The sequence below is a fragment of the Arthrobotrys flagrans genome, assembly GCF_004000055.1.
Source record: "Arthrobotrys flagrans strain CBS H-5679 chromosome Unknown unitig_1, whole genome shotgun sequence".
NCBI lineage: Eukaryota > Fungi > Ascomycota > Orbiliomycetes > Orbiliales > Orbiliaceae > Arthrobotrys > Arthrobotrys flagrans.
The window spans coordinates 5,027,310-5,042,257 of NW_027137556.1; the positions used below are offsets into that span (position 1 = coordinate 5,027,310).

General features: G+C 46.8%; 5 protein-coding genes across 5 annotated transcripts; 3 read left to right on the forward strand and 2 right to left on the reverse strand.

Annotated features, from left to right (window-relative positions):
• Positions 1-1,749: 1,749 nt before the first annotated feature.
• On the forward strand, positions 1,750-2,116 carry DFL_009484 (uncharacterized protein; the record flags this gene model as incomplete). The annotated part of the gene is made up of 2 exons (XM_067639376.1): positions 1,750-1,982; positions 2,044-2,116. 2 exons carry the CDS (start codon positions 1,750-1,752, stop codon positions 2,114-2,116), a joined length of 306 nt encoding a protein of 101 aa, XP_067487172.1.
• A 1,026-nt stretch (positions 2,117-3,142) lies between these two features.
• Positions 3,143-4,400, forward strand: DFL_009485 (uncharacterized protein; the record flags this gene model as incomplete). The annotated part of the gene is made up of 2 exons (XM_067639377.1): positions 3,143-3,650; positions 3,910-4,400. The coding sequence occupies 2 exons, from the start codon at positions 3,143-3,145 to the stop codon at positions 4,398-4,400; spliced, it is 999 nt and encodes a 332-aa protein (XP_067487173.1).
• Positions 4,401-5,960: 1,560 nt separating this feature from the next.
• Positions 5,961-7,983, reverse strand: DFL_009486 (uncharacterized protein; the record flags this gene model as incomplete). Its single annotated transcript, XM_067639378.1, has 3 exons — positions 5,961-6,215; positions 6,286-7,248; positions 7,300-7,983. 3 exons carry the CDS (start codon positions 7,981-7,983, stop codon positions 5,961-5,963), a joined length of 1,902 nt encoding a protein of 633 aa, XP_067487174.1.
• A 2,095-nt stretch (positions 7,984-10,078) lies between these two features.
• DFL_009487 (uncharacterized protein) lies at positions 10,079-12,496 on the forward strand (the record flags this gene model as incomplete). The annotated part of the gene is made up of 3 exons (XM_067639379.1): positions 10,079-10,493; positions 10,553-11,850; positions 11,903-12,496. The coding sequence occupies 3 exons, from the start codon at positions 10,079-10,081 to the stop codon at positions 12,494-12,496; spliced, it is 2,307 nt and encodes a 768-aa protein (XP_067487175.1).
• A 698-nt stretch (positions 12,497-13,194) lies between these two features.
• DFL_009488 (uncharacterized protein) lies at positions 13,195-14,730 on the reverse strand (the record flags this gene model as incomplete). Its single annotated transcript, XM_067639380.1, has 1 exon — positions 13,195-14,730. One exon carries the CDS (start codon positions 14,728-14,730, stop codon positions 13,195-13,197), a length of 1,536 nt encoding a protein of 511 aa, XP_067487176.1.
• Between the last annotated feature and the right edge of the window lie 218 nt (positions 14,731-14,948).

The following is a 14,948-nucleotide window of genomic DNA, read 5'->3' on the forward strand; positions in this document are numbered from 1 at the left end:
CGTCAAGATGAAGGCTTGTAATGCTGCGAAGGCGGTTCGCAAGGAGAACAAGGCGAGGCAAATGGCTCGATTTGTTTGTTAGAGATATTCTCTCTTGCTGTCTGGTACCGAGAGGATTCATCTAACTTTCGTTTTTTTTGTTCACATTACATGTTTTTTTTTTCTTTCTACTTTTCTTTGCTAATAAGTGTTTTTATTTCTCCGTTTTCAAGGGTGTTCTGTATCTCGGGTTCAATGTCCTTTTCGTTTGTGTATCTTTTCTACCCCTCCCCCGGGATCCTGTTTGATCTCCGAATAACTCTTTTCTGCAGAATAGCCAGCCATGCGCATCTGCACGATGAAACTGCAACAGACTATTATCACCATTGCCTTTTCCTTTCCTGTACCAACATTACATCACTGTGCAATGGTCCCGACTGTTACTGTTACCTTTTTGATTATCTCACACCGAGTGTTAGACTAACTTGTTCACTTTGTTTTTTTATGATAAAGACAAAGATAATTACCGTTCCGCATCATCATTGTTTCCCTCTTCTTCTCTTTTTCGAGGTTACTGTTATTATTTCCTGATGCATTTATCTTTTTTGTTTTTCCCTATAAAAGTATCATTGTGATGGGTTCAGTTGCATACGTCTTGGTGTCGTTCATATGTTATGGCTTTTTGATGCGTCAGATACCCCAAATCATCGGTTTGAAGAAAGAAATTTTTAAAAATAAAAAACAGGGGAAGGATATGAATAGAGGATGTTCCGTCGGTGCTTTTTGTACCCAACATAACATTACTACTTTGCATATTTGAATTTTTTTTGAAAAAAGAAAAAAGAATATATATATAAAACTATATATATATATTTGAGAATAGGCGGTTAGATGGGAGACTAAGCATACAAGTAGATTGGCAATGCGGATATAAGAAAGATCAAATAAATAAAGGTTGAGTTATAATAAGCAATCGTAAGCGATTGTTGGAACGGCATGGCCAACACTGTAGAATGTTGTATTTTGGCAAAGTTATATACCAACCTTACACTGTTAAGATCTCCAACGTTGCGACTCAAAGGTAGATATCAAGCATCGATTTCTTGAGATCGCAAAAGGAATGCTTCACCCACGGTCGAACAAAAAGAGACATGCCAACACCTTCTTTCCCACGCTGCGCAATAAACCTTAAAATAGTTTATAGATAGGAGGGAAAGTCATGTCGGTCCGTTCGGGTTTGGATTTCGTTGCGATCGATACCTTTTAACGTCGATAGGTATACCTGGCATTTACGGGTGGCGTAACTGGCTAAGAGCTCCTGCTGGGGCTGAGGTTATATCAGATGGGGCGGCGTTGGGTATACGGATGTCGTTTTCTTCCTTCTTTCCTTTCTTTTAGTGTATATTATTTATATCGTCTATTCTTCGTTGGTGTGGTCAGAATATAAAGGAAATTGGCTATGATGGCCCGGCGATTATGGGCAGGTTATATTTATATTCTTAAACCTCTTCATAGCGAACTTTTCGCGATCGAGTGTGCTTCGCTTTGGGGTATATATATTACTCTCCCCTCTGGTTACCTAACTTTTTGAAAAATAACGAGGATGCGAAGGAACTTTCCGCTAAGCATGATTCTTATCTCTTTTTTTTAAAGGCTACATCTATACAGCAACTCTAGACCAACCCACCCCCTCCATCCCTGGCGCATCACGAGAGGATTACCAAAGAGCTCTGGACAGGATACCAGCCAACATTCATTCAAGGTTTCAACATGGGTTACCGATGGCGTGCGGCACCTGGTGGGGAACATGTGGGATTCACCCCAGATTTTGGTGTCGAAGTCGACGTTAATGCTGAAGATAACGAGGGTCTTCCGTTTTATGGTCCCGATGACGGGGGTACTAGCGGTGAGGGAGGGGAGGGATGGCAGCTGAATTATTTTGAGGATTTACCGCCTATTGAGAGTATTTTTGGACCTGGGGTTGGATTTTTTGAAGGATCTTGGTGGGAGTTCCAGAGGTGGGATTGCTAAGCGGGGTGGCGATAATGTGGTGACGGGGGTTAGTCCTGCCCGGGACGGTAGCGATGGCGGTGGTGTATATACCGATGAAGTTCAAGAAGGGGAGGCTGCTGGCTAAGTGGAATTGCTACTTGGATGTTGATGTTCATACGGGGTTTTCCCCGAGTTTTCTGGTTCATTGTAAACATGCTCCGAAATATCTTAATTTTGAATACTCTGTCTCTGTCTTAATATGATATCAACGTAACCGTGAGAACAATAGAAGATATATTCTACACAGGACTGATATATTCGATGAGGTTTCAAATATTAGACTGGTCTGGTCAGCGCATACGTGTTACCTTTCAAGTACTCGAGTATGCGAAAGGTACCCAACTACACGGTTGAGGAGTATGGCGACGGGGCAACCAAGTAGCGTTACTACTAGTAGATCTAAACGTGTACGATATAATGTAATTGAGTACTGCCTGAGATCCCAGAAGTTGTGCAGCCCGATCAAGGTCAGTTTTGTCTCGTGCCCAGACAGCCTGTGTCGGAGGCCGCCTGGTGCTGAGGCTGCAAATCCAACATTTATTCGCGTTGTTGCAATTAACAGGACGTCTTCGATGCCGTGTTCAGCGCTGGGAGATAAAATTGTGCCTTAAAATAGTGACGGAAATTTGCCGTACGGATTATAAGGCTCTTTCGTCAGGAGTTGTTACAATTGCTGCATGAAATCATTTCGTCTCCTGCGACGGCTGGCTCTATATATATGCATTTCGACATACGCACGAAGGGATTGCTCGTCGCCAACGTTTAAATGCAACGGCGTTTCATATCAAGTTGGGTCCTGGACATCGGGGCTAGATTTCCGTACGTATGCGTGTTAGTAGGTTCTGTCCTCATTCCCTTCCCATAAATCTCCAAAATTTACAAAATCATGAAGTGCCACATGTTGTAATTGCATGCAATGCAATGTACGTCTCGATTATATTTATATCAATGCAAACGCCGTCCCAGATCTGGCCGGAACATAGGGATGTTGTATCAGAGACTTGAAATATCCTTCGATCGGACCGGTCAGATGCTCTTATTTCTTCTCGGGACCGCAAATTTCTAGCTCCACCCTAACAGTACAAACGAGGACCGTTAATCGCCATGCGAAATGGCTTTACTCTCAAGACCGCACATGCTGTCTACGGGTCTATTCTGCTTGCTCATAACGCCAAAATACTGCCAATCGATATTGGTTCCAATCATAGAACCGACCGTAAACAAAACTTCTACGGAGGGCTCATCGATAACGAACCGAGAGGCTCCCGAGGAGCTTTCCGATTCCCCAAATTTGGCTGCCCCACCGACTGCCCCCTCCCTGAAAAGCCTTGATCCACGCGCCGATACCTCTGGCGAGTCCGCCTCTACAATCGCCACGCGCATCGTGGTATCCTGTCCATCGCTCGACGGTCTTTTAGATGGTTCGCGGCCAGTTGATAGCAGAGGCCTTGAACAGTACTACAAGCCCATTCATTGGAGCATTCTCACACCCGCTCAGAAGGGGCTCGAGCGTGCGAAGCTTCAATGGCATCGGACGAATTGCATCCGCGGCTGCCGTTGTGCGGACGACGGAACGATAATAAGCCCCCTCGGAGGCGGGATAGCCGCGGATAGGCGATGTAAGCCTGAACTGTGTAAGCGGGTTTATGGTAAGCTTGTAAGAACGAAAGGAAATACCTGCTGGTATAACAGCGTAAACCTTGCCGTCTAGGATGTGCTAAACCATCGGTCCACAATTTACGGAATACTCTTCAACATCTACGTAAATGAAGGCCGGTTTGTTTTCTGGATTGCAGGTTGAGGTTGGTGCTAGCGTTATAATAACAGAAACCCCACTCTAACAAGAATTGTTATTTTTGATAGCTTGTATTTGTGTAGTAAGAGCCAGTCTGTCGCTTGTCTCGACGATTGAAAGGCCGCCAGTTATCGAAAACCCACCGGTCGTCGAAAACCCACCGGTTGACAATGGAGCCGGGTTTGACGCATTCAGAAATCTCCTTCTCGACCCGAATGCAGAGTTCCTTAGTATAGAAGAACTTCTGCAGCTATCGGACGTTCCGGATCGGGGAACTCATGAAACGCGCCCGGGTCCGGTAATCGCTGACGACCCAAATATTGCACCATACCCGCTTTACGGCCCAGATGCAACTACCGCTGACGAATCGGAAGAACATGATCCTTGGGAAGGATCTTCCGCGGGTTGGGGGTTATTCGGATATCACAATCCGTTCGGAGGGGGTGGCTCAGGCTCCTTTGGAGGCTCCGTGAAGCGGGATACTGGTTTGGGGGAGGACACGAGCCTTCCAAGCGATGATGCCGACCTTCCTCAAGATGGCATTCCTCCCGATGCTTTTCAGCAAGAAGTTTGAGGGGCTTGGTCTTATAAACAAACACGATGAGGGATGTGCTAATTTTCGAAGTTACCATACCCCCCGCGCGGATATCCCCCTGTAGTTTGTTCTTAATTCATGAATTTCCGGGAGCAAGGATATATTGCCTTCGAGTGTGTAGTTGTATAACTATCCTGCTATTTTCTCTCGCTCGTTCTATATGTATTTACATTTTTTCTCAAAACGATTTGAACTTTGCCTCGCAAAACAGAATATAACAATACAATGCTGTGGGCAAGTTTGAACCGTCCTTAGTCTATTTGATATTAAATTCTTTTGGAAATTATTTCTACTCCTTTACAATTCCAGGTCTCCAGCTGCCCTTTCTGCTTTGCAGTACCCCTAAACGGATGTTCAACACAACAAAATGTTGGATTTCGGAGATCCAACATGGCAGCAGCCGCCGGCCTAACGGCCTAAATGACTTCAAAGTTATAGAAATCCATCCCTCCTAGATTGGCGCAACAATCCGGAGAGGTTTTGTCAATGCACTTGAATTTAATCCCGGAATCCGGTTCAATCACAAGGAAGCAGTGGTTCGTATCGATGCTACTGTAATGTAAATTAGACGGACCGCCTCCTTCCTAGTCTCGCAAATAAACCCTCCCTCCTACCAATCAATTTATGATCTTCTGGGCATATATTCAACATCTTAGTTGCTTAAGTTAAACGCATAAAGGAATACACTGCCAATATACCCCCGTCTTTGAAAACTGCTCCAAGAGTGTATTCCCTGTCGCCCTTGGATGCCGTTACTACCTAGCTATTAACAAGTACTAGCGAATAAGCTACCCAAGCTACGAGCTATAAGGAAATAATAAGCATCCTAGCTTCGAGTCCCCATTCTCTCGGTACTTGCGAACATATCTTTCCAATTGTTGTTAATGTTGATCTTTTCATGTACTTTATAGCCTTAAAGACACTCTATCTTCTCCTTACATATATCGCTATATCCTAGTTCCAAAACGGGGGCCGGGCCACCAAAAATGAATGTATATCGCTATATGTCCAACTTGCTACCCTCTCCTGCCACCTAGAACCGCGAGTCAACGGTCCGGCTTAGCTCTGATAATGTCTTGCGTCCCGTCGTTTCAATTTGGCTGACGTGTAATGACACCATGTCCGCATAGATTACGAGTGTTGCATTTTGATAGAGTATTGTTGAAATCTACGTAAAGTATTGTCTCCTGCGCAGCCCACCCGAATTATTAATAGATATCTTAGTACCGAGGTATCCGTCGTTGGAAATCGTCGTTTAGAATTGGCTGTCCAACCGTTGTATATTTGGTTAAGTGGTTACGATCCTGCAAACTGGACTCCACCTACCCATCGCCCTCTATCAAAGTTCCCGTCCGGTATTAAGCTTATGGGGACGATGGTGATGCAGAACCGGGAGCCAACAGTGCGTGCTACGGGCGCTGTAGCCGATAGTGGGTTACGGTACTAAAATGAAATTGTATATGATGCTATATACACTGGATGATACTCCGAGTCCACCTAAAATCCCCATCTATCCTACACCCCAACCTCTAATATACCCTACTCATCATCCCCTCTCTTCCTCTTCCACCCCTTCATCTTCCTCCCGGGCTGTGATCCATAACTCCGCCGTGCCACAACCTTATTACGATCCTTCGCCATACTTGCTCCAAGTTGGATATCCACTCTTGGTGGTGTAGGGAATCCGAAACTTTTGGCCACTTTGACAAGGTCTAATTTGTTGACATCAAAGATGCTTCGCAGACTGTGTGAGGCGTAGGCGTGGAGATATGACCTATAGCCATCTTTCGCAGACTATTTCATACCACATATTAGCTCGACTCTAGAGAACAAGACTGGGGGTATCTACGCAGGGTTTTTATACCTTGTTGAGATAATAGTTCTGACCGATTAGCTTTTCCAACTGGCTCTGCACGTTCACAATCTTGCTCGCTGGGAACTCGAACTCAACGACGGGGATCCTCTTTTCCTTTAATATCTTCAAAAACCCGACTTCGGTGGGCAGTAAAAACATCAAACTTCTTCCTTTGCCATTTACGCCACGGGCTGTTCGGCCCACGCGGTGGATATATTCGGTTGAATCATCCGGTGGGTCGAATTGCACAATCCAGTCAACAGCGGGGATATCGAGGCCTCGGGAAGCGACGTTGGTAGCGATCAGTGTACCCTGCTTTGCGTTACAGAACTCGAAGAAAGTATTGGTTCGCTTTTGTTGTTTTTGGTTGCCATGGAGGTCAAGGACGGGGAGGTCAATGTAGTTTAGTAGCTCGGCATAGTATTTGACCGAATTGCACGAGGAAAAGAAGACAATGACCTTCTTTTTCATGTTCCTCTTCAAGAATGAGAAGAGCAGGAGAAATCGCTTGTCCGCCTCGCAAATTACATACCCCTGCTCGAGACCCTCGACTGTGGAATGTTCCTTCCTGTGGTCGACATTGATATAGAGCGGCCCAGGGCGTAACGATATCCTTGCCAAATCTTCGACCTTCGTCGTTTGTGTCGCAGAAAACAACATACTCTGCCTGTCCTCCTTTGGTAAAATCTTGATAATCTGTCTCATTTCGTCTTCGAACCCGACTTCCAAGATTCGGTCTGCTTCATCAATAACGAGGGCCTTCAGGTTTTTGAACACAAAGCCCTGTGTGTTTTGGAGGTGGTCGAGAAGTCGACCGGGGGTGGCAATGAGAAGATTGATGCCCTTGGAGAGTTTCTCAGCTTCAGCGCGGCGATTGGCGCCACCGATTACGATGCCGCAGGTTTGAGAGTGATGTTTTGTGAGTTCGCGGGCGACGTGGAATATCTGGAGGGCAAGTTCACGAGTAGGAGACTACAAGTCGTTAGCTATAGCTTGAAAACGAGTATTACGAAATGAACATACGACAACGACTACACCTGTTCCATTACGAGGCTTGAATCGTAGAGAGCTTAGCATCTCCACCGCTGGGATCAAGAAGGCCAAGGTTTTTCCGCTCCCTGTCTTCGCTGCACCCAAAACGTCTCGCCCGGCCAGTAAAGGCGGTATAGTTTTAGCCTGCACTTCTGTCATGGTTGTGAATCCCATCTCCGTGATCGCCTTCTGGGTATTCTCGCTCAGTTTGACATCCTTGAATAGCATGCTTTCTGTTCCTTCGAGATTTGGTAGGCTGAGGTTCGCATTGGCAAGGCTGTCAGGGAGATCTTCTAGTTGGACATTGTCACGGTTGTCCTCCTCCTCGTCGGCATCTTCATTGTCGATGTCCATTGCTTCTGGGTTTTCTTCGTTATCGTCTTCATCTTCCCATCCCTCTTCTGGTTCCTCCTTCTCTTCATCCTCATCCTCATCCTCTTCCTCTTCCTTCGGCTCCTCTACCGGCACATCCTTGGATTTTTTGGATTTCTTAGGCTTTTCCTCCACGCCATTGGATTGCTTCTTCGACTTCTTATCTTTCTTGCTGGCGACAGCTTCAACGGTAGGTTCTGGGGCGGTGGCAGCTTCGGAGACTTCGGTCGCATCCTTGTTCTTGCTACCACCGTGCTTTCTCTTGCGCTTCTTGCTAGCTCTTTCGATTTCGGTGGACGACATGGTGAAGATATAATTGCAAGGTCGATATGAAGGTATCGCGAAAAAAGTTGGAAGAAAAAAAAGTTTCGGTTGGCGCAAAAGATGATATCCATAGCACTAGTCCTGAAAAGGAAATATCGGCAAACACAAACTTTATCCAACACATCTTGTTAGATCTGCGACACAAGATGCATCTTCAAATAGCCCATCGCCAAAGCACCCTGCATCGATTCGTAACAGCACTAGGAGTACCCCGGATAACGCTCTCCTCCCGCTGTCGGGTCGGTATAAGCGCACTTGTTTCGTTTGATAGACGGCTGTGCATACCTCCACTTTAATTTGCATCGCATGCCTTGGTTTGATAGGCACATTCTAGGATTGAACCTCTAACTCTTAATCTCGTGGACTGTTCAAAATTGCAAAACCACAAGCCCAAGCCCGTGACATCGACAGGTGGTCATTTTTTTGTCAAAATTTTAATTCTCTCAAAAAAGTATTTACATTTCTGTTTGCGGTAATCGAGTCCTTTCACTTTGTCTTTTCGGGAAAAAACCGTATAAAAAACCCTTTTAGCTGAGCCTATTCATAGAAATGCAGGTACGGTTGCACTCCAACCCGACATTCTTCGCAGCCAAGCCAGGCATTTTACGCGCCAATGAGGGCATCTGGATCAAGGAAGTTGCACAGCCCAGCTTGGTACTTGGGTTACCTTCGACCCACCCAATAAGGACGGCTAAGACCGCTTGCAGAAGAAAAGAAACAAAGAGAAGGAAACCCTCGCTGGGCTGTGGGTAGTTTCAAAAATGTGAGATGTGCGGTTCGAGACTTCGTGGCCGCCAGCGGACGTGTTTGAGGAAGCTGCCTTTCCCTTCGGTTCGCCAGAACGGAAATTAAGAGAGATCTTGATATTGCAACCCTGGGGGTCAATGAGAGATTGAGCTGTACGTAAGCTCGGGACGAGGGTGGTCCAGCATCCCGATATCGAGAAACCCAAGATGCTTATGGTGCTTGGGGAGGGAGGTCAAGAAGCTTCGGCCCCCCCTTAGCCGGTGAAGGTCAATCAATATCCAATGAATATCCCCTGCTAAGGGAGGCCGAGGGAGGCCGAGGGGATGAATATCAGGTACCAAGATCAGGAGGACTATCACCAAGATCAGGAGAATGCATAGACTGCATCATAGTTTTCCGTGGGACGTGGGCAATGCCATCGCTGCCAGAGAGGAAAAAAAAAATTACGGTGTAGCACAGCATGCACCAGGCTGATGTGGTTAAGGCAGGGTTATCGTTCTTTGACGTGCATTGCCCCTTTTGAAAGCTAGGATTTCAACCTTTTCGACGAAGACGAAGCAGCATGAGGTAGTATTGGGGCTAGCCAATTTTATCTCACTCGTTCCTGGCTCCTTTTCAGCCCCTTCTTAACCTGCCCGGTGTTCTCCTTCCTCTCGCCAGTTCCGTTTCTCTTTCCTGTTCGTTCCTTCCTTCTCTCCTTTTTCGACAAAACCCCGTTCGTTCGCTCGTTCTTCGCTGTTGATTATTATTTCGACCACTAATACTCCCGACAGTGTCGACAGCCTCAATATTTCTATATTTTATTTCTTTAGTTTTTCTTTGTTATTTTGGATATTTCGTGGGGCTTCACTCGTTAGCCCACTTTGGTCTGTTCGTCCTCGTTTTCCCTGTTTTTGGTTGCAGCCGGTGGATCATTTGACGGTTACCTGTGAGTACTTGGTCTCTCTTATTTTGGCATCATCATCATCACCCGGTCATATATCCTCTCCACTTCACTCGCTCGACTGTCGATGTCTATTTGCTCTCAGTAAAAACACATTTTTTTTTAAAAAAAGAAGTCCTGTCATAATTTTTAATCTAAGCGGGAGGTCGGTATTAATGTTTGGGTGGGTTTACAGCTACCAGTCGTCTTTCGTTGGCATTTCTTCTCCGACCGTCGACGCTCAACAATCGCTTGGAAAATAAAGGGGTTGGAACACCATCACATACATCATAACCACTGTCACACGTCAACCTTAGCTTCCTCCTCCGACATTCTCACGACCTAGCATATTCACATTGACGACCTTCAGCAACCTTTTCTACTGATTTTAATATCTCTTCGACCATGACCACATACTTTTCTCCGCCTGCGAGGCGGCAGTCCTCGCTCATGCGACTGTTCAGCATCCTATCCTTCGTCTCCCTCATCACAGGCAGTGCAGGCGCTCTCCCGAAGGAGAAGATGATTGGATCTTCGTCGCTGTCAGCCTGTATGGAAAACTCCCAGTTCACAGTCTCTCAGTTCGATGTCTTGTACACCCCGAACAATTCGACACTGCAGTACAGTTTTGATGGTACATCATCTATTGAAGGAAATGTCTACATTGTCATGGAAATCATCGTCTACGGCTACACCGCTTACACAAAGAAGATCGATCCTTGTGCCGAAAAGTTCGCTAGTTTGTGCCCCATGAGAGCTGGTCCAGTTACCTTGCCTCCATCTGCCATCAATGCCAGCAGCTTCGTCAGCTCTGTTCCCGGTAAGGCTTAAGAAATACTATTTTCTGATGACGACTTTGTTGCTAAATTTATACCACAGGTGTTGCTTTCACAATCCCGGATATCGATGGTCTTGCCAGAATCACCATCGATCTTGCTGAAGACATGAGGCCGGTCGCTTGTCTCGAGGCTGAGCTTTCTAACGGCCAGACTGTTCATCAGAACGCTGTTAGCTGGGTCACCGCTGTTATTGCCGGATCCGGTCTTGCAGCCTCTGCCATCACCTCTGGATTGGGTCACTCCAACACCGCTGCCCATGTTGCTGCCAATGCTCTCTCCCTTTTCGGATACTTCCAGTCGCAGGCCATCTGTGCCATGGTCGCCGTCAAACTTCCACCAGTTGTCCGATCTTGGACCCAGAATTTCGTTTGGAGTATGGGTGTCATCCGTGTCGGTTTCATGCAGAACGTCCTCCACTGGTACATCCAAGCCACCGGTGGTAAGCCAGATCTTTTGTTCCAGAACCTCGACAGAGTCAACGTTCAAATCATGAAGCGTGGAATTGAACTCAGTAAGCGTGCTGTGACTGCCGTCGAAGCCGTCAAGAACATTATCGTCAAGCGCAGCGGTGACCAGGGAACTTACAGCCAAGGTGAATTCATTGATGTCACTGGTATCTCGCGTGTCGCCTTCCTTTCCAGAATTGAACAAACAAATGTCTTCATGACTGGCCTTGGATTCTTTGTCGCTTTCGTCGTCCTCGTTGTCTTGATCGTTGTCGGATTTAAGTTTGGTCTTGAGCTCTGCGTCAAGAAACTCAACCTCGCAAAGGGATCCAAGTTCGCTGAGTTCAGGAAGGGGTGGAAGATTGTCCTCAAGGGAATTCTCTACCGCATTGTTCTCATTGGCTTCCCTCAGCTGACCATCCTCTGTTTGTGGGAATTGACCGTCCGTGACTCCCCAGCTGCCGTTGTTCTCGCCGTTGTTTTCTTCCTCGTCACCCTCGCCCTTCTTTCTTGGGCCTCTTACAAGGTCATCCGCCTCGCTCAGCACTCCATCAACATGCACAAGAGCCCAGTCGTGATTCTTTACTCCGACCCAGCTTCTCTCAATCGATGGGGTTTCCTCTATGTGCAGTTCAAGGGTTCTTGCTACTACTGGATCATCCCAATGCTTGGATACATCTTCGTCAAGGGCATCTTCATTGCCTTCGCCCAGTCCAAGGGGACCGTTCAGAGCATCGCTCTCGTCCTTGTCGAAGGCGTTTACCTTGTCGCCGTTGCTTACTTCCGACCATGGATGGATCGCAAGGTCAATGTCTTCAACATCTCCATCTGCGTCATCAACTTCGTCAACTCTATCTTCTTGATGATCTTCTCCGGAATCTTTAAGGAACCAGTAAGTAAATGCGTTTTAAATCATCCCTTGAATCCCGCTAATTATATCATAGGCTCTCGCCCGCGGTGTCTTGGGAGTTGTCTTCTTTGTCATGAACGCCATCTTCGCCCTTGTTCTTTTGATTTTGGTCCTTGTCGCCACCATCTACGCCTTGGTTTCCAAGAACCCAGATACCCGCTACCAGCCAATGCGTGACGACCGTGCTTCCTTCATCAAGTCCAACCCTGAAATGGTCGGATCCACCGAACTCGATGCGCTTGGTGCTACCGCTCGCGGTGACCACAAGTCCACCAGAGATCTCGATGAGGACGACTCCAGTGCCGGTGGAAGATCCGGAGAGTACGGTGCCGCCGGTGTCCCACTTCCGGTGTCCCAAGCCCCATCTCACTACTCTAACTCTCAGTACGCGGGTAGCACCCACGGTGATGGCGACTACGAGAAGAGATACCACAGCCCAAGCCCATACCAACAACAAGCCGATCGGCCTTTCCTATCAGCCGGAGGAGCACAGCGAGGAGCACCCAGCCCGACAAGAACGCCTCAGGGCTTCGGTGAATTTCCCAGCTACGGCGGAGGAGGGGGCTATAATAACCAACAAGGCCAAAACAGCCAGCGATGGCAGGTTGGAGCTGGATACGATCACTAAATGAACGATCCTATCTACAGCGGCGAGTACAAACAGCCGCTTTAAGCCTTGTAATACCAATGCAGCATTTCAAGCTGCTTAATGACATTATAGCGTTCTTTTCTGGGATAATTTACTCCCGTCCGGACCTGGATAAATATTTGGCCGCGGCGGGATTTGGGTTTCAAAAAAATGTATCTTTTTTTTTTCTCCAGTACCGACAGAGAATAGTAAAATAGCATATTGGGATTTTGTATTTATCACTACTGTTTCTGCACCAGGGTATACCAAAATTCACACGCAAGCAAGCATCGGTTCTCAAAGGTGGGAAGGGGTCATCATCATTTACGGGTCTAACCAAGTTTTCCTTTCTGTTTGCAACATCTACGATATACACTATTGTGTCTTCGTTCAGTTCGCTTCGCTCATTCATTTTTCCATTACATTGTCAAGGCGTCATATTTTTCTAGTGTTTATTTATTTTTCTTCTTTCGTCTTTACTTTACTTACTATCACATCGAATCGGATAACACCTCGGTGGGGCCTACTTTGCAACCCCCCGGGGAGCCGGAGAGCATGTACAGATCCAAACAAAATCAGAATTGATATTAGTGGCTCATAGATGATATCTCTCTTCAGTAACTTTTAGACTAGTAGCCGTATCCGAAGTTTTATAAAGATTATCTCTCGATATCTCCCGCCAACCCCCATCACACTGCCTACTTCTTCTTCTCCTTGATGGCCTTTTTAGGTAACAAATACTCCCTCGATCCCAATATCACCGCCAGCACTCCATAAAACCCACTAAGCGGCCATATACTCCAGAACCACGCCCTCAACCAACTTCCCCAATCCTCACGTCTCCTCCTCTCTTCCGCCGCCAGATCCGTCCTGACTTTATCAAAAACACTAGGCAAATGCTCCGCACCATACTTCCTTCTTAAAGCATCATACTCCATCTTATTATAAATCTCCCAAAACTCCTCTTCCGTATAATAAGTCTGGGCGTACAACCACTTCTTCCCACCCAAGGCATCCACCTTCTTTTCCAGCCGTCTATTGATTTCTATGAATTCCGTTGTATTCTTCGCCGGCGAGGGACCCCAGACACCGAAGTTTAGTAAATACTCCGGTTTGCCTTTCGCTGCAACCTCGGCTAGTAATCCGTGTGGTGAATCTCCTCGGTTCCCCTTCATCTTTAGGGGACACAGCCATAATGGGTATATTCCAAATTCTCCTTCTAAAAAGTCTAGAAACTCAACTGCACCATCGTAGGGTACTGCTACATCTTGTATGACGTAGATATCCATTTGTCCGGATTTGTGAAGAGCGTGGTACATTACCCTGGTGTGCATGAAGTAGTCGAGTATGTACCTCGTAATCCTGTTGAACGGGGTGATGAAATACTTGAATGCATATCTTCCGACCCAGAAGCCGCCGCGATCGTAACGGAAGAGGTAGTCGGTTACGGGCACCGTATCTACGAACGGATGTTCTTTCGTACCCTTTTCATAAGATAATATCCTTTCGGCGTGGATGTAGAACCAGGGATCCGTGGGTGCTGTGAAACCCTGGACTTTTGTTGACGGTGAGGGGGAGTCGGTTAGTCTGCCTGAGACTATTACACCGGTGTTACGGCTGAACATTATACCGTCGAGATAGTCGTTCGATGGATCTGCTGTTAATTCCTGGATTTTGGGAATCACATCTTCGCCGGAGGTGATGGGGTGGTATGTGACTTCTACATATTTCCTCGCAGGGATCAATTGTAATTCCAGCAGAGTTACTACTCCCAAGGTACCGAACGAAGATGCCGCGCCGTGAAGTAGATCTGTGTTTTCCTCGTGAGATGCCCGGGCGATGGTACCGTTCGGAAGAACGATTTCGACCCAATTTACATTTCTATCGAAGAATCCATGACGGAATGATGACGATTCCGCGGATGTGCCGGAATACCCTCCTCCGGTTGTTATTCCGGGGAACTCCATTACTACGGGGGGTAGGAGACCATGAGGGAGAGTTGCGGCGACTAGTGCGTCCATTGGGACGTTGGGTTCTACTAAAGCGGTAGCATTGTCGGTGTCGACTTTTAGAACGTGAGTGAGGGTTGAGGTGTCTATGTAATTTGAGCGGGAGAGGGTAGAGGCCCTTGTGGAGTTTGTGGAGCCGTGGTAGATGCGGTATGGTGTCTTTGTGGTGTAGAATGATTTGAGGGTGGAGGAGATGCGGGCGACGGTTTCGGTGTGAGTGTCCATCGCGTATTCCGTATACCGATTGTATAAGATATGTAATCGGGTTCTATGTGGAAATTAATTACCGAATCGTTAGGATTGCGAATATGCTGAAGGATTACTAACTTACCTGGGTGTGGGTTTTTTATAGACAGAGTTTCATGGGAGAATGACTATGCATAATGAAGTTCGGCTGTTGCATTCCGAGCCGTAGTTGTCGTCACCTTGCTAAGCCCCAGGGT